This window comes from Cynocephalus volans, chromosome 13 (genome assembly GCF_027409185.1).
Source record: "Cynocephalus volans isolate mCynVol1 chromosome 13, mCynVol1.pri, whole genome shotgun sequence".
Taxonomy (NCBI): domain Eukaryota; kingdom Metazoa; phylum Chordata; class Mammalia; order Dermoptera; family Cynocephalidae; genus Cynocephalus; species Cynocephalus volans.
Window position 1 is genome coordinate 64,158,428 of NC_084472.1, and position 24,993 is coordinate 64,183,420.

General features: G+C 34.0%; 1 protein-coding gene across 1 annotated transcript in view; it reads left to right on the forward strand.

Annotated features, from left to right (window-relative positions):
* The window catches only part of DOK6 (docking protein 6), a 430,993-nt gene that overhangs the window by 258,965 nt on the left and 147,035 nt on the right, over window positions 1-24,993 (forward strand). The window contains exon 5 of the mRNA XM_063077456.1: window positions 10,431-10,620. Coding sequence (XP_062933526.1) covers window positions 10,431-10,620 — 190 coding nt within the window. The remainder of the gene's footprint in view (window positions 1-10,430; window positions 10,621-24,993) is intronic.

Sequence of the window (24,993 nt, forward strand, 5' to 3'; positions counted from 1 at the left end):
GGTGCTGCAGTGTTGGGTACATGCATATTTATGATTGTTATGTCTTCTTGCTAGATTGACCCCTTTATCATTATATAGTGGCCTTCTTTGTCTCTTTTTATGGTTTTTGGTTTAAAGTCTTATTTTATCTGATCTAAGAATAGCTACTCCTGCTTGTTTGGGGTTTTCATTTGTGTGGTATACCTTTTTCCATCCCTTTGCTATTAGTATGTGTGCACCTTTACTGGTGAGATGAGTCTCTTGCTATTGTTGCTTTCTAATTAACTTACTATAAGTAACAGCAACCAAGACAAAGCATAGACAAAGAGATCAATGGAACAGAATAGAAGAAATAGATGGTCACATATATAGATAAATATTTTTTGACAAGAACACAAAAGCTCTTTTACATAAGCTTATTAGTCATTTCAATGAGAAAAGCAAAACTTCTTTAATAAATTGTTCTGGAATGATTTGATATCTGTGTGGGAAACAATGAACCTGAACCCCTATTCACACCATACTCAAACATCAATTTAAGATAAATGCAACTTAGGGATATACAAAGATTTCTTATACAAAATACTGAAAGCACAAACCATAAAAAGAAATAACTTAATTGAGACTTTGAACTTTACCAGAATTCAAACTCACACTCATCAAAAAAGCACCATTAAAATTTTTTTAAAGAAATAAAAAATAAAAAGGAAAGCTACAGATGGAATAAATTAGGGTATGCTGAAGCTGGCTGCTACCAGTTCACAATAACCTACTATGATAGGCAAAAACATCCTACAGTGTTAGAAAATAGATCAGTGGTGGCTTTGGAGGTCATGGGCAACTGGAAAGTGGCATAAGGAAACTTTCTGGGGTGACAGAAATGTGTGTTTTGATGTGCATTTGTAAAAACTAATAGAATGTTATATGTAAGATATGAACATTTCATTGTATGTAACAATATAGTTAAATCTTTCAAGAATGGAGGACTTATTGCAAAATTTTTTTAAAAAACTATTTTTTTTTACCTTCTAGACTTAAATAAATAACATAAACAAAATTAATGAAAATCTGAGTAGACGTATTTGTCATAAACATGGTAGGAAAAGTACCTCGTATATAAAATTCTCACAATCAACAAGAGAAATGGTATACATAATTTTTTATAAATCTGGCAAAAGACATCTATATAAATGACTCTACGTATGGAATATATATGGCTATATATGTATATTTGAATATGTATCTGTAAGGAATTTCTGGAAAGGAATTTGGCTATGTGTGATTCCTTAAAATATTTATAGTATATGCTCCAATGATTCAGGTTTAGTACCCAACGTAAGTTAATAATCAAGGACATTAAAAACCATATAAAATTTATATACCAGAATTAAGTAAACCTTACGAACCAAAATAAAATGAGTGAATTATTCAGCTAATTGAGCTGAAAGTTTGTTATTTTATTGCAGCTTAATTTATACTAGACAAAAATTGGCTTAGCTCAAATGTTCATCAAATACATAATTATTAATAAGTTATGACATAGCTATATAGTGGAATATTATGCATTCATTAAAAATTTTATCCCCAATGAATATTTAATAGCATCTGAAAATACTTATGCTATAATAACTGCAATGTGTATGGTTAAATACTTTGTATTCAGTATAATAAAAATTGTATGTGAATATTTTTGCATATTAAGATACCTATAAAAGGAATTATCTCTGTGAGGTATAACAGGTGAATTTTTTGTTTTTAAATAATTTTCCATACTTACTGCAATGAATATGATTTACTTGGAAATGCATATAAAATATAGTCAACAGTCATTTTTATAAAGAAAAAAAGAAATTGCTGGGGATTTCTTTTTAAGTGCTGCCAACAGATTGAAGAAATGTTAAGTGTTCCACTTCACAGTGGCCATGTGCATTGAGCAGATGTCATCTGGCAACTGAATTTATTGCTATCATATTATAATAAAATAAATTTTGATGAATTTTTGTCCTGTGGTGAAAATGGAGTCACAATTTCTGAATATTTCCACAAATTTTGAAAAGCGTAAATCATGCTTTGTTTCTCTGGTGGTCTAATTGCATTATACACATCTCAGGATGAGTCTAAGTGTGCAAACACCTGCTTTCTCAGTGTGGTTCAGTTTCTAAAGCTGCTGGAATTGAAGAGTGACTTGTAATATGGAAATTTTGGAGACAAGAATATAAAGAATAGAATGATCATGAAATACTCAGTGTAATATCTGGTTCTGTTTAATTCCTTTAGTATTTCATGTAACTGTTAAAAACAAAACAGATTGCATCAAACGATGGGGTGGACCTAGATTCGAAATTGGGATGAATACTCAGTAATCAAGCCCAAGTGTATGTTCAGTTTTTCACATACCAGACAGATTCTTCTGGACTTATTTATCAGTGCTTAATATTAGACCAATGTCTCCAGTCTTTTGCCTAAATAACATTTAGTAAACTGTTTATTAGTTTTGTATTCTTAATAAAATTTCATGTTTTGAATTGGCATGTAATGATCGTTAAACACAGAGTATAGAATGGGATTTCTTGTTGTCTCAAAAATGTACCGTGGCCCCAGAGCTATGGATAATGGGTGAAAAGCACCAAGAAATTCAAGTATGAGTAGTGGATGGGAGAATTAATTGAAGAGGACTCTTTCAAAGTCTTTCATAGGAGAAGAATAGAAAGGAGGGGGCACTTACCCCTGCGAGCCCAGTGGAAGAGGACAGTCATGGGAACTACTCAGAGAATTTTGGTAGTTTGTCATAATGGGAAACTGACTTTTCACCTCACTCATGCTGGTGGAACTGGAACCATGTCTCCCTGCTAAGGCTGGTAGCAGAGCAGCATGCAGGAGACTTTCCCAAAGAACCTGGATTTAGATCTGTAGTGGTTTCCATTTTTATCATGATGAATCTGAGGTCTGGATGTAGAATAGAGGCTGAGGCTGTTTGTGATAGCCCAATAAAGAGATATGGGTCAGCAGCTGGATAAGATACACCTCACATTTGGTGGGACAAGGATGTGTGAGTTTTCCTGTGGACCAAGTGACTTAAATAGTCAGCTGAGCTTCAGCTATCTTGAAAAGACCACACCAGGACAACTGCCCACCTATGAGAAGAGTCTCCAGCAGACAGAGGATGAAAGTTCAGTAGAGAAAATAGGAACTCTGGGTTGTAGGGTCTATGTGTAGTCAGGGCACCTCCCCTTCAGAGGCAGGGCAGCGTAGAGGTCTAGGGTGTTTGACGAGTTCTTAGGAACTCACCATACACCCCGAAAGAGGGAACTGGCATTTGAATGCCAGCTTTGGCATTAGGAATTCAATAACCAAGAGGGGACTCCTAAGTACCAGCTAATTAGAAGGGATTTTACCCATTTTCCTGTCATTCTTCTCAAAAACAAACACAAAGGACGTTGTGGAATGTGGAGCAAGAGAGAAAAGAGCATTCTCTGCCTTTCTCATTGCCATTGTTGAATCCTCAGCGACGGACCTGACCTGAGAGAAGAGGAGAAACCTCAATTTAGATGAGACATTAAAATTTTAGGTTACACCAGTAAACTAATCTGAAACACGAAGATGACAATATCCATATGGCTGAACGAGAATTAAGCACCAAGGTCTGCTTGAGATAATGCCAGGGGCAACAAGAAGAAATTTCATAGTTGTTTGAGAGCAGTGGTGGAAGAAATGTGAAACTTTTTCCTAAATTGTTTCCTACTAAGTCAGGGTCCTTTAATGGACTAGGTACAGTAACAAATTTAGCTTAAACAGTGTCTTCCATATATATTGGTTTTTCTGATCACATGACATTTTGAAAAAAATTTGTTTGAATGCTTTTGCCATCAGATAATCTCGGTTAAATCTTTGAAGTTATTTTAACCAGTCAGTCTGATATAGAATGAGTTTTACTTTTTGCTTTCGTTTGTTTGATTGTTCTAAAAAACATAACTGAAACTTTGTTTGACTTATATAACCAAAACAAATGTGTTCAGTTAAACAGGTACTTAATGGGCCAGTACTGTTAATCACCTGGGAAAGGAGGAAAATAACATATACAATTCATGAAACTATGTCTACATTCAAGAAGTTTCAAAACTTTTGAGAATAACACAAATAAAGGCAATCTTATTAATTTTGGATTTTATATGATTACTTAAACACATTGATTGTATATTTATATTCTTTATATCATCAACAAAAAAATTTGTGGTCACCCTGCATGAAAGAGAAATTATTAGTCTCCTTATACTGATGAGAAGTCTCGGACTAACATAAATTATAACTTGGTCAATATTACACATGTGAATAGTTGAGAGAAGACTAAAGCCTCAGTCTCTTTTTAATTTTTTTTTCTTCTTATTTTCTGTTTCTTTGTCTTTTCTATTTATATATAGTTTTATTATCATATTTTAAAATCAATAATAATTCCTTAATATAATTAAACATTAAACATGTTTGAATTTCTGCAATTCTCTGCCCCTCTCTCTTTCTTTCCTGCAATTGATTTGTTTGCATCAGGATCCAAACAAGTTCTGCTGGTTGCACTGGTTGCTATGTCAGCTAGTTTCTTTTCATCTGTAGGCTACCCCTCCAAGTAATTTTTTCTCCTTTACCCCATAAAGTTTCCCAAAGTGTGGATTTGCTGGCTCCATCCCAGTAGTATCATTTAACATGTTCCACTGTCCCCTACATTTCCTGATGATTGGTTCCTGAGCCTGAGGCCTGGTTTCACTCAGGGTATGTTTTTATTGCAGGAGGCCTGTTATGTCTGATCATCTGTCTGTGCTGTTAGCAGACATTGATGATCATTTGCTAGATCCATTATTTAAACAGGGGTTGCAAAATACCATATTCTAATTATTTTATTCCCTCATTATTTACTAGCTGGGATACTTCAATGAGTTTTACTTTTGGGAATCACTGGTTAATAGAAACAACTAAGTGAAATTTAAAATTATAAATAGATTATTCAATTACTTAACAGATATTACTAATCGTTACATGACCAGTTTACTTATATAAGTATATGTAATTATTAATTTTATTTGATTTATTTAATTTAATAATGCCTACATATTTAAATTAATGAATTTTAACAACTATTTAAGCTTCTATTCTATGAAAGACCTCAGATTTGAAATTCAGTCAATAGGGCAGAATGGGAGATACAGGTGAAATTTTACACAGGGAATTGTTCAAAGCCTAAATCGTTATGTAATCAAAGATTTAAATAATGCCTTTCTTTTTGTGGGAATTCTCCTTTGGAGCCATGCTAGGACTTTAAGAGAAAGAGAAGATAAAATTTAAGGATTTTACACTCACCCACTTAGATGACATTATTGTTAGAATTTAATGCCCTGGAAAACCCGATGGGTTTTAATATTTAATAATAATCTTCATTTCTAGATATTTAGGCTTAATATTTATTTTCATGTTCCATCCTTTTCTTCTGACCCAAACTTCAAACCCATGACTTCTGGAGTAAAGAGAGAAATGGAACAGAGTGAATAAAAGTGTTCAGTAATCAACTAACAACTGAAACTTACCAGGACCCTTCTTTTTGAAAAACAATGCATTGGCATAATGAACATTTCCCAAATTTCTTCTAACTAAGAAAACTAATACACAAAAGATACATTTTGTGTTCATTCAGTTACAATGCACTGAAAGTTTACTATGTGCTAGATGAACTCCAAAAGTGCCTGGAGTTCAAAACAACAAACTTTGTTTTTTTTTTTAATATTTCTGTTTATCACAAGAGAAACTTAGCCCAGCAGACATGTCTATTTTTTTGTATGGTTCTCCTTTAAAAAACAGTTTTTTATCTGCCCTCTCACAAAATGGAAATTATCTAGAAATTGTTTGAAAGGCTCAACTCCATTCTGTTTTCTGCTTATTAATTTCTTCTCACTAGGTGGTATGTTGCTTCCATCCCTGACCCTTTGCTTCTCACCACAGCTACATCTCCACCACCTGCACCCGCCAGGCTCAGACTAATAGCTATACTTGGACATAAACTGGACCTATTCAAAAACTCGCTCACTGAGAAAGGAATTTAATGGGAAGTGACAACCCATTCAGTCTCACCACACTCTGCCAGGGGCTCTCACTGCCCATTTTTCCTGAGTGGTACTACTCTTCCTGGCCAGACCTTGATCTATTCAATTTGTCCACGCCTTGTTTTGTAATCCCCTCTAGACTGTTCTTGTGGTTGCGACCCTACCCCTGTGTCCCAGGTCTTCTCTGGACATGGTCTATTCTTGTTGTATCTCATAACCCATCCCTAGTGTAAAAATAAAAATGCCTTTGAAAATGTAATTGCAGATTCGGTACTAGTAAGTATCTTTGTTAGACATAATCATTAGTTCAATAAATATTCCACCTTCTTCCTTGCTTTGGCCTTTTCAAATAAAATTGTGTTTTCTCATATAACAGCTAAAATGGGACCGTAAATTTTACCAAAATACAAATTCATGCACAATGTGTTTGGGATTTTTTTTAATTCTATAATTTTATAGTTTATGTGGATGAACACATTTTAATCTATTTGTTTTTATGTAACCTTTTCAAAAATTTTCTTCTTTATACATTCAGTAGTCTTCACAAGATTAATAGAATTTGTTTTCCTATTTTAGGAAATTATTATCATTGTTTGGACAATTGGTTTCCTTCTCAATTCTTTTGGGTACTTGGAAGTGGGTTGTTTAGTCCTCTTTAATGGTAGTTTTATTGTTGTCGATCATCTTAAAGAAAAAAGTTGGAATTTACATATCTTGATGAATTGTAAACTATCTTTCACACACTTCCTTTTTTCTATGCCTTTCTCTCTTCTTTTGTTACAAACGGCATAAGAACTCTTCCTTACCAAATCAGTCATAAATCAGTTAGGACAGGACTAATCTATTTGAGCAGATATTAAAACAGTTTTCAGGAAAAAAATGTGCTTGTTTGTTCTACTGGAATATAGCACCCCTTTTCAAAAGCATTCCTCATGGTTTCTCTCACATTGCTACTTTTCTGGCAATATCTTAAAATGAGTTTCACAAATCAGTTCTCCAAGTCCCCAGAGCAGCAGCAGCAACATATCCTAGAAATAAGTAGAAATGTGAATTACTGGGCTCCAACCCAGACCTACTGTACTAGAAATAATAAGGGTAGAAAGGGCCCAACAATGTGTGTTTAAACAGCCTTCTAGGTAATTTCAGTGCACACTAAAGTCTGAAAACAAGCACTTCAGGCAATAAAAACTAAATGCAGGCTACTGAATTTTGAAAGTGACATGATTGGAGACTGATTTTAAATGCCTCCCTGACAAAATTGTTTCACAAAAGTAAATATTTTTAAAAATTATTTCAGAGGAACTAATTTTAACCATTCAATATTGAAATGGTCTTTCCAATGAAAACCTTAACAAGTTTTAGTAAAACAACATGTTTTATGTTACTAAGGGCATAATATAATTTAGTCATAGCAAAGGCAAAAAGCTGTCTTCCTCCTTATAAGGGAATTCAGTGGAGTGTAGATAGGTAGGCAGGTAACTCAATATGCCTTGTTTTCCGGTGGATTAAATTAGTTTACTTTTCAATTGCATCTGAAATCCTTGAAAATTAGTCATTAGGGGAGAATAGACTTTGAACATTTGAAAACTGAAAATACCATTTCTTGGGAAAATTTCTTTCAAAAGTGGCAAGAAATAGCATGAAAAGGAAGATTGGAAAGCTCTAGATCATAACAAGAAGATGTTAATTGAGTTTCTGGGTTAAAAAGTGTGTGAAGACAGGAAAAGGAGGAAACAGGAGAAAGGGAAGGGACACAACAGGCAAATTGCACCTGCCTGGTGTTTCCCAGAACTGGCCCTGGAAGAAATCCTTTGGGGCAAGTTACTCAATCACTTTATTTGTTTGTAAATGTGCCTCAATGATTTTGATATCGAAAGCCATCTATCATGTGAATCTTATTATATTCACTTATTCAATATTTTCCAGCTTTTTCCAGTATCTAGTGTGATGTTTCTACTTTTCCCTGGTTTATTATTAGTAGGTTTTATCTGCTAACATTTAAATGCACAGACATTTCAGTGATAAGGTAATGATTCTTCTTGGTTCCTTGTTGTAAATATTTCTTGTGCCATCCATATGAAAGACATTCCTGTCAAGATTACTTTCTACATTTATTTTTTTTAAAATATCAAATTATTGGTGTGCATATCAAGGGTCAATATAGCCATAAGCAATAGTAATATTGTTTGTTTGAGTTCTATTTTTATTTATACATATTTATGGTTACAGAGTTGACTGTCAGTATTTGTGTGCAGTATGTGATGATCAAATCAATATTATTAGCACGTTCATCATTACAAATCGTAATTATTTTTGTGTTCTTACCCAATTACTCCCTAACCCTGTTACCCCTCCCCCTTTCCCACCTCTGGTAATTATGTCTGTTTTCTCCTTCTGAAAGTTCAATATTTAGCAATAGTAATATTGGTTAATAATATTTCCTTCAATATTTTGGAAGTATTTGGCAATGATTCTTTGATTGCTATCTTCAGACTCAGGAATTGATGGAAAGGAAAGAATATAGAGGAATGTTTTCCTTTCCACTTTTATCACCATATTTTCCCTGTGCACAACAGATGCCCCTGACATTATGTAATTAATTCCAAATGTAGAAGCCTAACTTCATCAAAAGGGTCTTGACCAAAGAAAAGAAGATTGAAGTTTAGGCATTATCTATTTTCCTGAGTCAACCCATTGGGTCCAGGTTTCATTTATATTCTTATATGAGATCATGCCCTTTTGATTTTACTATGTCTAATCCCATTGAAGTGGGAATTATAGTGGAAATGTGAATGATGTATTTAATGCTAAATGTTAACACTTTACTTGGTTACATGCAGGAATTTTAAGATATATGGAATGTGTATATATTTGGGCTATTTTATTACAGATATTTAATGGGCAATGTCCTTTCTTCATTTTTCAGCTATAGAATTGATCTCAATTTGTCATTTTTTTAGGAAATGAATATGAAATTCATATACATATTAGTTTCATGGGTCAATAATCTAAGTAAAAATTAAATCATCAGATTAACTTTTGTCTAAAAATATCACAGACGCATGAGTATAAATATTTTTCATACGGCTACTAAATTTTAAGCTATCATACTTAAGTTAATCTAACCCATTTGGAGTCTGAATATAGTTTTTGGCATCAGAGAATTCTTACTGGATAAAATACCTGCCAGAGAAAAGATTCTTTCTATTATGCAGACAATTCTAGCTCAGTACCGGCAAACATTCAGTACTTAAGATTGTGGCATTATGATGGGTGATAGCACATTCCTAAACATATCAATTCTCTTCCAACTGCAGCTGCATTGTTATGCCTCATTAAAATGATTAATTCAACAACACTGCCTTTAAAGCATTTTTTACACTTAAATTCTAACTCACAGATATATATCTAAAAATAATACTCAAATTTTTTATCGTGAATCATTATTTTTTCATAATTCTTTAATTCTTGCGTCGCATATTCATCATGATATATATTTATTTCATTCATACAGTTAACCAATAGTTATTGATCACTTACTATAAACTGAAGATATGGTGTTAGGAACTAGGGATATTGTGTAGGGCCTACCAAGTTCTTTATTTCTTGGAACTTACAAACTAAACTTATTTTTCAAAATAAAGTGCACTTAATTCATTTATATGTGAATCAAGGGCTGCAGAATTTTTCAATAGGCTTTGAGAAACACAAAAAGTCACAAAGCAAGGTTTGAAATCATTGCCTAATAATCATATTTCAACCAAAGAATATCCAGGAATGAAAGAAGTGATGTGTTTTTATTTTGTTTACCAAAGCAATGCTTTAAGTTTTGCGGAAAGAAGTAATGACTATCTGCAATTATCATATGCTAAATTTGATCATGACTATAATTTTTTTGAGATACAAACTAAATTACTTTTGTAGTGCCTAAGTAGCTAGTGAGTCAGAGTATGCATTAAATACTTCATGTCACAAAGGTAAAATTGAGTAAGTGCTTGCTTAAATAGAAATTGTATCTATATCATTCATTTAGATTGTGTGAAAAAGTAGACAGTAAGCATCATTTGGGCATAGATCCCCCTTAGCTTTTCTTCTCATTTTTCCATTATGCAATTTAACCATTTAATCCTAACCATAGAGAATGCATGCAATGAAAAGTTGTAGAATGAGTGAGTGAATGAATAAATGACTGAGAATGCTCTGATGAACTCCTTTTCTCATATACAAAGCAGAAAAAGGTAGTGTTCTGTAATGGATATCGATGTCACCAAGATAATGCTTTCTGTAGATACACAGATTAATGCAGTGCTGCCATTAATAGTCACACCTCTTTTTACTTAATTTTCTCCATTCTTTGTTTCTTTGCAGAACGATTTAATGTGTATCTTATGCCTACACCAAATCTGGATATTTATGGTGAATGCACAATGCAGATCACTCACGAGAATATCTATCTCTGGGATATCCACAATGCCAAGGTTAAACTGGTGATGTGGCCTCTAAGCTCACTGAGGAGATATGGTCGGGACTCAACGTGGTTCACGTTTGAGTCAGGAAGGTAAGCACTTACACAGCAACCGAGTGCAGGATGCCTGTAACTGACTCCTGAGGGAAAGGGTCAGCCCACCATTGCCCGGGATGACCCCTGTTTTCGTAAAGGGCAGAAGATACCAAGTACATAATTTCTTCAGATTCTTGTTGATAATGTGAATAAAATTGTATTAATTTCATGCCAGGTTAATTATCCATTCAAAACAATTTCAATCTCTTATACTAGCATCAAAGGAGTTTCATAATTACTTTAATACTGCAATACATTTTTCAATATTATTACAATACTATATTTTTGGCGTATTTTCTTCATGCAATAGGATTTTCATAAAATTAAATAAGAAATAAGTCCTTACTTGCATTAATTTTGTGAGTTTTTAATAAGCAAACAATATTAAAAGGAGTTTTATATAAAATTATTTAAATACTGCTTTTTTTTTGCTTGAGTTAATACACTACTCATTCATCCAGATGTTTATGTTAATAACATTAGTTGAGTATAAAATTAATTTGAAATGTCTGAAGAAATGTTGGCAAATTTATAATTTATGTAATGTTGTGAGAGTTTTAAACCTAGTGTTTCCAGGCAAATATGTTAGTTTCCTGATCAGAGCATATGGTTGGAATCCATAAATGTCTGAAATGAATGCTTGCTTCACAATCATTCATAGACACATATTTAGACATGACCTACAATCAACCAAGTCAATGTCTTTATGCTATGAATCTTTTGTGACTTTGTTGTCATGCATCCAAGATAAGACTTAGGTTTAGGAATTCTAATAAGAAAGTGGTGTTTAATGCATCAGTCTTTACGTAGGGAGCGTAAGTTATCACATACTTAAAATGAATCTGTAGTCTTATAAGCTAATTATAGTGAGTTTTCATTGCATTTGATGTAACAATTTTAAATTCATAATTTTCTTCTTATAAAACTTTAAATATTTATTCAAAGTCAGATTCTAATAATATCCATCTAGAATCATTCTCTTAAAATTAAAAACAAAAAACAACAACAAAGAAAAACCTGAGCTAGAGTAATTTGACCAGTCTAGAGCCATTTTGCACCAAGGTAATATGAAAGTTTCTACCACACTATTTTCTCCAAAGAGCCTTGGATCCTGTGTTTAATTGGTTGCTATAGGCTCATTTAACTGTTCTTTCAGTCGGCCTAGATATTCAGAGTGTAATAATAATCACATTCTGGATAACTTTTGGAAAATAAAAATTGTTCTATGAGAATTAATATTTTTAGGTATGTACACTATTTAAAAAATTATATGATTATGGAAAAGGAATTATATCATATAGAAATTCTCTGATCTAAAACCTATGATACATTTTTTTTTTTTACTGGCCTTAAAAGTCAGCATATATATCAACTGGATGTTTTTATTCCTTTTTGTTGTTTTTTCATCACTGAACAACATTACTTCTAGGCTCTACTCCCCTTGTTCTTTCTCCCAGGTACATCTATTTTTCTTTTCTTATGCAGAACAATTTGACTGTCTTGTGTGCTCCATCATTTTAATAGGCTTGTATTTTAAATAACAAGTAGTTTTCTTTCTTATACAGTGGTTATTCAGAATTTTCACTCCATTTATACCTGTCCACATTAACGTTTTTTTTAATTTCTTGTTCCTTCAGTGTTTGAGGGGAATGAATTTGCTCTCCACAGGTTTTTAAATTGTTATTCTCATCCAAAACACCAAACTAATTGATATACAACTTGGCTTATCTGACAATCATCATGAACTGGTCTTCTGTGATCTTGATTATTTTTAATAACTTTAAGATACATGAAAAAATATAAATATATTTGAATAGATAAGGTCCATAATCATCAAAGTTTTTTGTTTGTTTTTTGTTTTTATTTTGTTTGTTTTTTTGCTTAGGAGATAATTTTTTCTTTTCTTTTTTTGGGGAGTGGGGACTTGCCAGAAAAACTTCTTAATTTTTTTTTTGTTGTTGTTGAAGTGTAATTGATTATACATATTTTGGGGGTAGTATTGACTATCCTTATTTGTGTACAATATGTGACGATCAAATCAATATTAACACATTCATTATTACAAATCATAACTATTCCTTGTGTCCCTTACTTGATTTCTCCCTAATAAAAAGGAAATATCTTAATATATAAAAATCATTTTGTTCCCTCACTCTTATATGCCCTAAGAATCAGAGATAGTTAGGTTTAGATCACAGCTCTATCACTTAACAATTTAACCTGAGCCATTTGACCCCTCTGGCTTTCTGTCTTCTTCTTGTATTAGGAGAATTATAACCTGTACTTTCTAGCAATGTTTGGAGAGGCTGAGCGAGTTAGTGTACATAAAGCAGCACACATCACAGTATTTCCACGTAATAGGCATTTTAAAAATCATGATTATCTACTCTTTTTCAGAAATTATATAATTTGCCTGTTTCTAGTTTCTGAATGAAGCTTCTAGTTTGGTCTGAAGAACTCTCTTTTATGTCCTCAGCCAAAACCACAGGAAATGTGGGGAGAGAGAAACCAAGCAAAAAGCTTGAGGGAAGCTTGTATTCACCTGTTGGAGAGATGATTCTAAATTCTACCTCTATAAATAGAAATCAGTGTTACCTGTCATGAACCAAGAATTTGAGGGCAGGTGAAAATGGAACTGGAGCAACAAGACTTTGGAATACAAATGAGGAGAAAGTACTGAATCACTGTCTTTGTATTAACTGGTGCTTGGGGCATAGCTATGGGATAGCAGGTGCCTATGTCATTCAAAAGTCAATAGGATGTACAAAATGCTCTAGTTTACTAAGGGTGATTATTTGGAACGAGTTTACGCCCCAATGTTACTGTACTTGAGGAAATCAGATTGTAAAGCAACAAAAATCAATCTTCGTTACACTTAAAAATATTAAGGGAAAAATCTAAACAAATTTATTCTTAAAAGCGGCTGTAGCTAAGAAGTGAATTGAATATGGTTGCAGTATATAAGGTTCATATACAAAAAGCAATTTTATCTTACATGCTAGCAATAAATGGAAGTGAAAATTTTAAAAACACCACTTATAATGGCATCAAAATATGAACTATGTATGGGTAGATTGAACAAAATATATGCAAAACCTGTAGATGAAAGGATACAAATATGGTTGATAGTAATTAAGAAAGACCAAAATAAATAGTGATACAGACCAAGTTCATGAACTGAAAAACTCTATATTGTTAAGATGACAATCCTCTCCAAATTAATTCATAGATTCAATGCAATCCCAATAAAAATCCCAACTAGCTTTTCTGAAGTAAATGGAAAGTTGATTCTGAAATGTATTTGGAACTGCTTAAGACCTAGAATACCTACAACAATTTTGAAAAGAATGTAGTTGAAGGATTTCCTCTATCTGATTTGTTGTGTTTTTGTTTTTTGACAGTTTTTTTAAATTTAAACATAATTGATTATACATATTCGTGTGGTACAGATTTGAATACAATACCTGTGTACAATATGTAGTGATCAAATCAGGATAATTAGTATACTCATGTTTACAAAACGTAGTCAATCTTTGTGACACTTAACCAATTTCTTACTTAATCTTCCTCCCCTCCCCCTTTCCCACCTCTAATAACCATAGTTCTCTTCTCTCTTTTTTTTTTGAAAGTTCAGTGTAATATTGTGATTGTTGTTTCTTTCTTTCTTTTCTTTTATTTATTTTTTAAGCTCCCACTTATGAGTGAGGACATGGTATTTCTCTTTCTGTGCCTGCCTTATTTTACTTCATGTAATTTTCTCTAAGTTTATCCATGTTGTTGTGAATGGCAAAAAAGTTCTTAGAGCTGATAAATGATTTCAGTAAGGCTGCAGGATACAAAATCAACACACAAAAATCAATAGCATTTTCATACTTCAATAACCAACTAGCGAAAAAGAAATCAAAAAAGTAAGCCCATTTAATAGTCGCCAAAAAAATAAAATGCCTAGGAATCAATTTGACCAAGGAGATGAAAGATCTCTACAATGAGAACAACAAGTCACTGCTGACAGAAATTAAAGAGGATACAAAAAGATGAAAAGACATTTCATTCTCTTGGATTGGAAGAATCAACACTGTGAAAATGTCCATACTACCCAAAGTGATCCACTCTCTGATTTTAAGACTCACTACAAAGCTATAATAATCAAGAAGGTTTAGTATTAACATAACAATAGGCATTGCAATCAACAGAAAAGAACAAAGAGTTCAAAATTAGACACCTGTATATCTGGTCAAATTATTTTTAAAAAATATGATTAGGTAATTCAATGTGCAAAGAAAACAAATGGTGCTGGAACAACTGGATATCCACTAGGAAGAGATATGAATCGCAGGTTTTACCTCACTGCTGTGGACTGAATTGTATCCTCCAAAAATTCTTATGTTGAAGCCCTAACCTCCAATGTCATAGTGGTTGGAGACAGGGTCTTTGGAAGATAATTGGGTTTAGATGAGGCCAGGAAGGTGGGGCCCCTTGATGGGATTAGTGTCCCCACGAGAGACACCAGAGAGCTAGCTCTCTCTTTTTCTCCCCTGTACCACGTGAGATCACAGTAAGAAGGTGGACAATCTACAAGCCACAAAGAGTGTGACCAGGAACTGACCTTGCTGGCACCTTGATCTTTTGGACGTTCCAGCCTCCAGAACTGTAAGATAATACGTTTTTGTTTTTGTTGTTTAAGCCACTCAGTCTGTTGTATTTTGTTATATCAAGTTGTGTCAAACCAAGCTGATACAACTCGCCATACCCGAAAATTTAGCTACAAATGGATGTAGACATAAACATGAATGCTTAAATTATAAACTTACAGAAGAAAATATAGAGGAAATATTTGTTAACTTTGAAATAAGCAAAGATGCCCTAAATACTACAATGAAAAGCACAATCTATAGAAAAAATATTGATAAGCTGGGTGTCATCAAAGTTAAAAACTTCTGCTCTTAGAAGACATCCTAAAAAAATTGAAAAGAAAGCCATATCCAGGGGGAAAAATCACTCATAAAATATATATCTGACAACTCGCTTATATTCATAATCCATACCGAACTCTTACAACCAAGAAGACAATCCATTAATAAATAGGCAGAAAAAAAAGAATTTGGACAGTTTACAAAACAAGATATACTGATAGACAATACACACAAGACAAGATGCTCCTCATTGTCAGTTACCAGAAAATACAGATTAAAACCACAAGACACAACTACATCCTTCCCCTTACCAAAAAGAAAAAGCACTGACATGACGATGTCAAATGGAGCTGCAGCAACTCTCCCTCTCACTGCTAATGTGAATGGAAAAGGGACCACCACTTCAAGAAGTTTTTTTTTATGTGCACCATATGGCAGAGCAGTTTTACTCCTAGATGTTTACCCACCCATCCCCGACAAACCTGTAATGCTTGCACCTGGATGTTCATAGCTCTGCTCATAACAGTCAAAAACTGGGCTGTTTTTGGATACACAAATAGTTATACAGTGGAATACTACCCACTAATGGCACACAATGTGCATGAATCTCAGAAACATTATTCTAACCAATATGTAAGATTCCATTTGAAGAAAATTCTACAACAGGCCAAACAAATTTATAGTGATAGAAAGCAAATCAATGATTGCCTGAGTTGGGGGTGGTGGAGAATAGACTGCAAAGGGGCACAAAGGAATTTTTGGGGTGATGAAAATGTCGTATAGCCTTAAATTTGAAGTTTTCTCACCACACAAAAAAAATGATAAGTATGTGAGACAATGCATTTGTTAATCAGCTCAATTTACCCATTCCACAGTGTACACATATCTCATAACATCGTGTTATATATGAAAGATGTATTCAATTTAAAAAAATAATTTAAAATAAATAAGTAAATAAGGTCCTGTATCTTGACATTTGTTAAAAATCATGGAACTGTTCACTAAACATTGGCCCATATTATTCTATGCAAATTATACCCCAAAGTTTTTAATGGGAAAAGAAAGTAGGAAGAAATTTACTTTTCTTATTTTATACACTACTACACAGTTTGAATGTTTAGTACTGAGCATTTGTTACTTTTATAATAAAACACTTCCTCTGGAAAGAGTGGAGCCAAAAAAGAAAGAGAAAAACCCCAAGTGCTCTCTGGATAGGGTGTTTTGAAGTTGTGGAATATGACCAGGTCTTTACTCCTCGGTAGCTATGGTAAGATCAGAAGTCTGTTCCACAACCGGGGCAAGTTTTTAACTTTTGAAATTTTCCTTGTACATCTCCATTTTTCCTTAGTATTGAGATTCTTCATGCTTTACATTGTCTGCTTAAAAAGTTAATAAAAACTTTTGAGGGAGAAATGGAAAAGTTTAAAATCATTCATAATATCTCCATCTTGGCATGACTGCTTTTAATATTTTGGTGCACTTCTGTCCAATATATTTTTAAATAAATATAAAAAATACATTTATCCTAATTTTTCACTTCATATCATATTGAGATCATATCATATCTCTGAGCCCTTTAAAAATCACAATCCTAATGGCTGTATGATATCTGAACATATGGCTAGGTCATCATTAATGTGACATGAAGATGCTTCTAGAATGAACTCTGACAAATAAGTCCACACTGACTATCTGTGAAAAGATGTGCAAATCTCTGATTATGTCCATGGCAAAGCCCTTTTAAAAAGAGTTACTGGGTCAAAGGTGTGAACCTTTCTTAAAGGTTCTTCATAGCACAGCAAATTGCTTTCAGGGAAAGGACCATCAATTCATACACCTAATGGTACAACAACAGTGCCCTTCTTGTCCCCATAAACACAGGCATTAAAATGAGTTAAGATCTTTCTATTTTGATAGAGAAATTTGGTATCTCATTATTTTTTCTTTTGCTTTTTGTATGTTTCTTTATCTTTGAGATTGGAGATTTGTCTCATTTTACACAGTTCATTTGTATTTTTTTTCTCCTTTGAGGGGATATTGACCATAATTTTGTGCAGCTATTTTGTAAATTCTGGATGATTTCACTCTTTTAAAGGAAGCCAAGGGTGGAGGTTTTGTCTGTGCTAGATTCAGGGAAATAAAAGTGGAACATTGTTCCCTGGGTCTGGACTGGATGGAGTATTGGTGATGAGACTGAAGACAATTTAGAGAGCAGCTTGGTGGGCAAGGCATGGCCAGGCATCCTAGCAAGACTCAACCCAAGTCCTACATTTTCTAGCTCATTGAACAGGGCACATTATTCAGTATAAATTTTTATCAGTCCATTTATATTACTATATGTACTGGAAAATAATAAAATTGAATATGTCAAAATACTTTTTCTCACTGAGAAACTTTTTCAAATGCATTGTTAAATTCTGTAAAAATGAACAGTAGAAACGGATCTAGATCACTTATTCTGGAGGAACATACCTCATTCACTCTTGTAATTATAATCATAAGACATAAGCCTCAGGGAGCACACGCCCCATGGGAGGACAGAAGGAAAACAGTGACCAGGAAGCTTTCAGTGGGAATTGTCCACAGTGGGGCAAGGCATTTGGGAGATGAATTCAGTCTCATGTCAGCTCAGAGCAACTTTGCATTTTAAAAGTAAAAAATAACCAATCTACATGCCAGCTCTATATTCTCAGAAAAAGAAGAAAAGAAAAATCACAAAAGATATCAGACCTGCAAAGGAAGTCATAGGATTCATGACTGTGTGCAATTTTATCCTGCAAAAGATAAAACTACTTTTTTAACTGTTGACTTGACATTTTTATTTTAGAGAACCTCATAATATTGTAAGCAAAAATCAAAATAAGTTCAAATGCATGCACGACAAAATTCAAGTGAGCCTTTTTATTGTTCAAAACACAGCCTCCCATATTCAGCACAGTGCTTAATATAAAAATATTGGTGTTTAAAATAAAGATCTTAATAACTTTGATAATATTGTCTCTACTTAGAAGCCTGGAGAAAATTTGGTTACAGATTTATAACAACTGAAAGTTTAAAATAATGCTTAAATATCGCAATGTGGTTCCTGTGGAAAAATGGGTCATAAAAGCAAATGCTATACTCGCGTGTGGTATAGTTAAGGATTCTGTGATGTCATAGGTAGGCTTAGTTTATTCCTAAACCTTTCTTGGTCAGGGATACGAAGAGAAAGCCTCTCTTCTCTAATGCAGGACCGAGTAGTTAAAAGAAAAAGTAAAGCAGAGAGTTCTTAAATATGACACAAAAGCATAAAAACATATACAATACATAATATAATAAATATATAGTACATGAATATATAATATATTATAAGGTATAAGTTAGCTAAGGAATTTTCCAAACATTGTCACATACAGAGTCCAACTGTTCTGAATCAACCAAAAGTTATCAAGACCCTTGGTTCTTTTATTTGTCATCAAGAGTGTTAGTGGCACATATTTCTTCATAAAAGAGTGAACTGCTGTGACTCTAAGATTTTCTTTGAACTACTGATATCTACTTCTGCAAGTTTTATGCTGGTTGGTGCATACTTTATCTACCGGAAGTTGTTCTTAGTAAGTCTTTAGATAGAAAGCAGGACTCGTATTACTTTTTCAAATGGCTCTGAGATGTTTCTTGACTGAATCATTGAAGAGTGCAATTAATTAAGCTGAAATGTAACTGAACTCAAGAACTGAAGCATCAGCATTGCACATGACTTCAACTGAAGTAAGGAAAACTTGAGCAGGTGCATGAAAGCTACAGCAGTCTCATCACTACCACCACCTGACAGCACCACTGAATGCCGCTATTCAATATAAGATGTCATAAATAGTCATAAAATCCACCCCAATTTCAAAAATGCTAACATGTAAAAATATGGGCACCCATTGAACGAATGAATTAATCAACAAATATTTCAGTTGTTCTAATAAAGACAGCTGAGTGTGGTCTTAAGGGGGACAGGAGTCTCAGGGTGAAAGTGATAACCCTCCCCCCATCAGAACTTCAGAATTTCACATCTCTCTCCATTGATTTTATTCCCTTGACTACAGAAAGCAGCCCTTGATTTAACAACTATTAATAAAGTTTAAGAACTTTCTGAAGAAGAAAAAAGCCAAAAGGAAGACCAAAAGTGTCATTGTGATCCCTATAGACCAATTAGTGAAATGCAATTCACATTCAAGTATGTGTGGGTTCAATAAAAATGTATTGAACTTTAAAGTTAATGGAGCAAAAAACTAAGATCAGAGTCTCCATTTCTTGATAAGAACAGTTTCCTAAGTCATTTAATTAATGCTTTATTCTAGGGAGGAAAATTAGTCCTGGTATTATTAGAGCAAGAGCTTTCCCAAATTAGACACAGGGTTAAAAAAAAAAGGCTCTAAGATCCTAAAAGACTTTATCTTATCATTGCTTCTTTGGAACTAAAGGAAGTGTTTACACAGACCTATGCTTTTTTAACATTGCATTCATCACTGATGCACATTTTCACAAAGGCCTTTCCTATGCCCTAGATTATATACTTAAAACTCAATTAGAGATTAAGATCTAATATTTTTTACATTATGGGCACCATACCCATAATGTAAAAAATTCTTTGCTTATGTCATTTTTATCTAAAAAAGATTATATTGGGCACCATATCTGTAATGTAAAAAATTTCATTTATTCTCTGGGCTGCTTTTATTTATTTGTCAAACACTATGATAAGAAGGAGAGAAATAAAGATGGGCAACACATAATCTCTGCCCTTAATGAGCTTTTAGCATACTTGAAGAGACAGATCAAAGAATGATTACAATATAATGTAGGAATTGTAATAAAAGAAATTACAGGAGGGTTATATATTAAGAAAATAGGTTGTTATGCTATGTAATATAGAAAACAATAATAATTCCAAACCCAAATCTCAATGTCTGAACACAACAAAGGTTTCTTTCTGATCAAGGTTTATCTGTTGCGGGCTTGGACAAGTCACTAGGGCACCTGGATTCAGAAACCCAGGCTGCTGTGACATTGTGACTCAGATATGTCAATTCTGGACCACCTCAGGTGCCACAGCAGAGGAAGAGGGTCGGGAAGTCTTCCAGCAGGCATGAATTATGTCTCCCGCAAATCCATAAATTCAAGCCCTAACCCCCCATGTGACACATAGAGTTAAAAATAGGGCCTTTATGGGGGCAATTAAGGTTAAATGAGGTCATAGGGCAGGGCCCAATCCCATAGCATTGGTGACTTTATAAAAAGAGGAAGAGAGATTCCCCCACCTCCATGCCATGTGAGGACTCAGCAAAAAGGTAACCACCTACAAGCCAGGAAGAGAAGCTTCACCAGAACTTGATCAAGCTGGCACCATAATCCCTGATTTCCAGCCTCCAGTACTGTGACAAAATAAATGTCTATTGTTTATGCCACCCAGTCTATGGTATTTTGTTATGGCTGACTGAGTTGACTAACATAAAACACATACATACTTTGGCACAGATGCAATGTATGTTACTTCTATTAACAGCTCATTGTCCAGAACATTGTCTCACACACCCCACCTAACCGCAAGGGGCAGGTAAATGCAGGGGAGCATGTGGAGTGTTTGGTAGGCATTACTGTCTCTGCCACAGTCAGCTCTCTGGTCAGCAGAGATCCCTTTTCTTCCTTCTTCCTACATACTCAGTCTTTCTCTAAGGAAGACAACCCCCCAAAATAATTCAGCCAACCACTGATTCTAATGGTGTGTACATCAGGTCCGGATATGATTTCTCTTGATTCCAAATTAATGATCTAAAAAGATTATTTTTCTGATGCTAGACACTCCCTCCCAATGAACAGTGGTCTAAAAGAGACAAAAAGCCTCCCACTGCAAACACTCCCCCACAAGAAAAAAAGGACTAAGAAACCAGCCGCAGGCAGGCACTGGTCCTGGTATTTCTGAAATGCTGCTTACTAGGTATCCTGAGGGTCTTGCCCTCTGCTTCCTTGAGAAGAGTTTCCTTTTGATTATCCTCCTTAGCCATATGTGAATTGGACATTGGGAAAGTGTTCTCCTTGGGAAGAAGCTTATGTTTCAGAGAAGGTTATGTTTCAGATCTAAGGGTTATTGAGTTGTAAAAAAAAAAGTCATAAACATTTGATTTGAGGATATTTTCCCTGTAAAACTTTGTCAAAATATTACTAGGTCACTTGGATATTTAATTCCACTCGATCACATGTACCAAGGGCAATAGGCACTCTTTGAAGAGTGTTTTTTGAGACATAATTGTTTGCTTCTTCCCCCAAAACCCTCTTTTGATTTGAAAGGTGCTGCCTTGACTTTATCAGGCTTCTATAGGAGCAGCTTTCACTTAATCAATGCTTTGTATATGTCATTTTTATCTAATTAAAAGATTATACTGGGCACCATACCCTTAAGCTGCTTTTTACCTTGATACAACTTAATCAATTGAGAAGTTTTCTCAATAGATATGGAGATTACAAATTTAGTTGGCTCTTTTCCTTAGGGCTGTTTTAACTTGCTTTTGTCACTTAAAGACTATCCGAAATTTATCTGCTACTTTTCAGTGTCTTAACATAGTTATTTTTGCCAATTTGCAAGGTTTAAATTTTTCAAATCCTTTTTATTTTTTCTTACAAATTCTCATATTCTTCCTGGGATACTCTTTCTTTGTAGCACTTTCTAATCAACAAACACTGTTAACATTTTGTTAGCTAGCCTCTTCCTCTAGATGTTGCTGGGGAAAAATAATTAAAAACCAAATCTTCTCCCAACCTGGAAATTCTCTCCACAGAGATAGCAGAGAAAAAAAACACTGTAATTATTGAATACCATTAAACCAGAATGAAATGTGCATTGAAGACAATCTGCTAAGAGACTGCAAAGAGAAAGAGAATCTCACTCTTTTAGAAAACCAGGAAGATAAACCATTGCATCCATGTCTTCAAGGTAAACAATAACTAATCTCAAGTAAGAGAACTTGACAGCACTGCGTGTCACACATGGCTTATCCTGGTAATTGGAGTGACCATCTACATTAGCTAATTGGCTTTATTCAGAGGAAAAGCAAACTTCTATTTTTATAACAGGAGAGAGTTTTACAACTTGGAGCAAGGTGGCCCTGAAGTTAGGTACCCATGCTCCCACAGAAACTGGGAGAGGAGGGTACAAGCCCCTTATGTTTACATTTCAAAGAGATGGCTCCTGAGTCCTTGAGAAAGGCATTGCAGTGTCTCAAAGCTGGCACACACACAAAAAATAGAACAACTATCTAGTTTTCAAAAGAATTTTATACATTTCAAAGAGAGGAGAAAGTATTTACTATTATACATTTTCTATATGAATGCCCTAAGAAAAATGAAAGGGAGAGCAATCTTTTTCTATTCCCCATTTTCAAAAGGGAGAAAGAAAAAAGCCTTTTATTTTTAATTTGTATTTATGCTTACAATCTAGAAGTGTATTGGACATTCATTCAGTTAGCCTACCCATTATCACAATTTTACTAAAAAGCAAGAGTTTCACCGTGTCTCACCACTGCATGATATCATTTTCCCAGCTGCCAGATCACTTTCCTCTATCCCTGGCCCAATCACTCTTTCAGTGCCACATATTTTAGAACTAATTATGTATTTATTACTTCAGCAGTAGTAGGATCAAATAGTCTTATTCTTAAAATAACAAACAGAATCTCAGTGATTTATTGTGACAGTCATTTATTTCTCACTCTTACTAGTCCAGTTCAGTTCTGGGCAACTATCATGGGCAACCAGGACAACACTGGCATCAGAAATAAATGCTTTTGCATAAGCAAACCTCCCTTCTGTTCACAGCCCTATGTCGAGAATTAGTCATATGGCTCCCAGACTACATTGGGTGTTAGGAAATGTAGGATAGCTTGAGACACTTGGAGAACAGTACTGTCTAGGCAAAAGGACACCAAATCCAATTTAGGGGACTTAGGAAAGGTTTACTGAAGGAGATGAGCTGCAAAGAGAATCATAAAAAATGAGCTGGAATTAGTCAAGGTGAAGTGGGAGTCGGTGTGGGGATAGAAAGGTCAGGGCTTCACAAGGGCTGGACATCACGAGCAAAGCGTGGTTGTATTTATTAGTGTTTTTCTGGCCACTGGAGGTTAGAGTAAGAAGTGGAAAGTGGGCAGAGAGTTTGTTAGAAAGGTAGATAAAGTTCAGAACCAGTGGTCTTTTTTAGGTCATGCCTAAAAATCTTGGACTTTATCTTATAGGGAGCAAAGAGTTGCTTTTAATGCAGGCAAGTAAACTTAGATTCAAATTTTAGATATGTCTATCTGGTGACTTTGAGGAGGATATCTGAATAATGAAGTCTTTAGATTAATAATTTTAAATAAATAGAGCACCTTTGTCATTATTCTCTGAACAATCATGATACGAAAAACGTGGGAGAATGAATCAGACCCTCACATTTGACTTCTGCATCTGCCAGCCACACACACTTTCCATGTGCCTCAGATAACACCTTATTAACTTTTCTGAGGCTTGATTTTCTCATCCATGAGAACTTGATAAAAATATATTCTGCTATGTCCACCTTGAGTGCTAATATGGTGATCACATAAATGTGCTGTGAAACAAGGACTTTGAAAGCTGCCAGAGGTGACAGAAAATTGAAGCAATTATATTCAGAAAACACTTATTTTTACATGCACAGGGCAATATAGGGAATTAAAAAAGGGTCTTTTCCTTTGAAGAAACAAACATTCTCCCATGAGAAAAGCTGAAATACCAGAACATGATTTTTCTAGCTTCAGCTGCAGACTGTAATTACAAAGTAGAGGCTACTTTAAGAAATGTGCTGAATATAAACATACAAAGGGGCTCTTTCAGAAGTGGTCACCTCAGAAACGATGCATATATCAGTGTTTTGTCACAGTTGTTTAGGCCATTTAATGAAACCTTCTTTAAGAGGACTTGTCAACACGAGTTAATGGTAGTGGTAACCACATGCGTAAGTCTCAGGTTTTAACCTCACTACCTGTGAGGCTCGAAATGTACCAATGAGAGCTAAGGAATGAAGTGCTAAAATTATTATTTTTAAATTAAATAGTCATAGTTTTGTCAAAATCTCTTTTGCACAAATAAAAATATTTTAGTTTTTAATTAGTCGAATTAACTTACTCTGACATGAATGATTTCTTTTTATACATTTTTTATTTCAGTAGTATTCTATCTAAAAAAAAAAAAAAAACAGATTGATAAAGATGTACCAAAATCATTTAGTTTTGCTCAACAAATGTTAGAATTCTCATAACAAAAATCTAGAAAAAGAATCAAAATTAATAGTTAATTTTGTATTTAAAAGGTTAGATTTCTTTGTGTTGAATAAGTTCTAGATGAAGATTGTGAATTCATCAGTATCTTTATTACAGACATACATCATATTATATATACTTGATCATTGTAGTATAGTAAT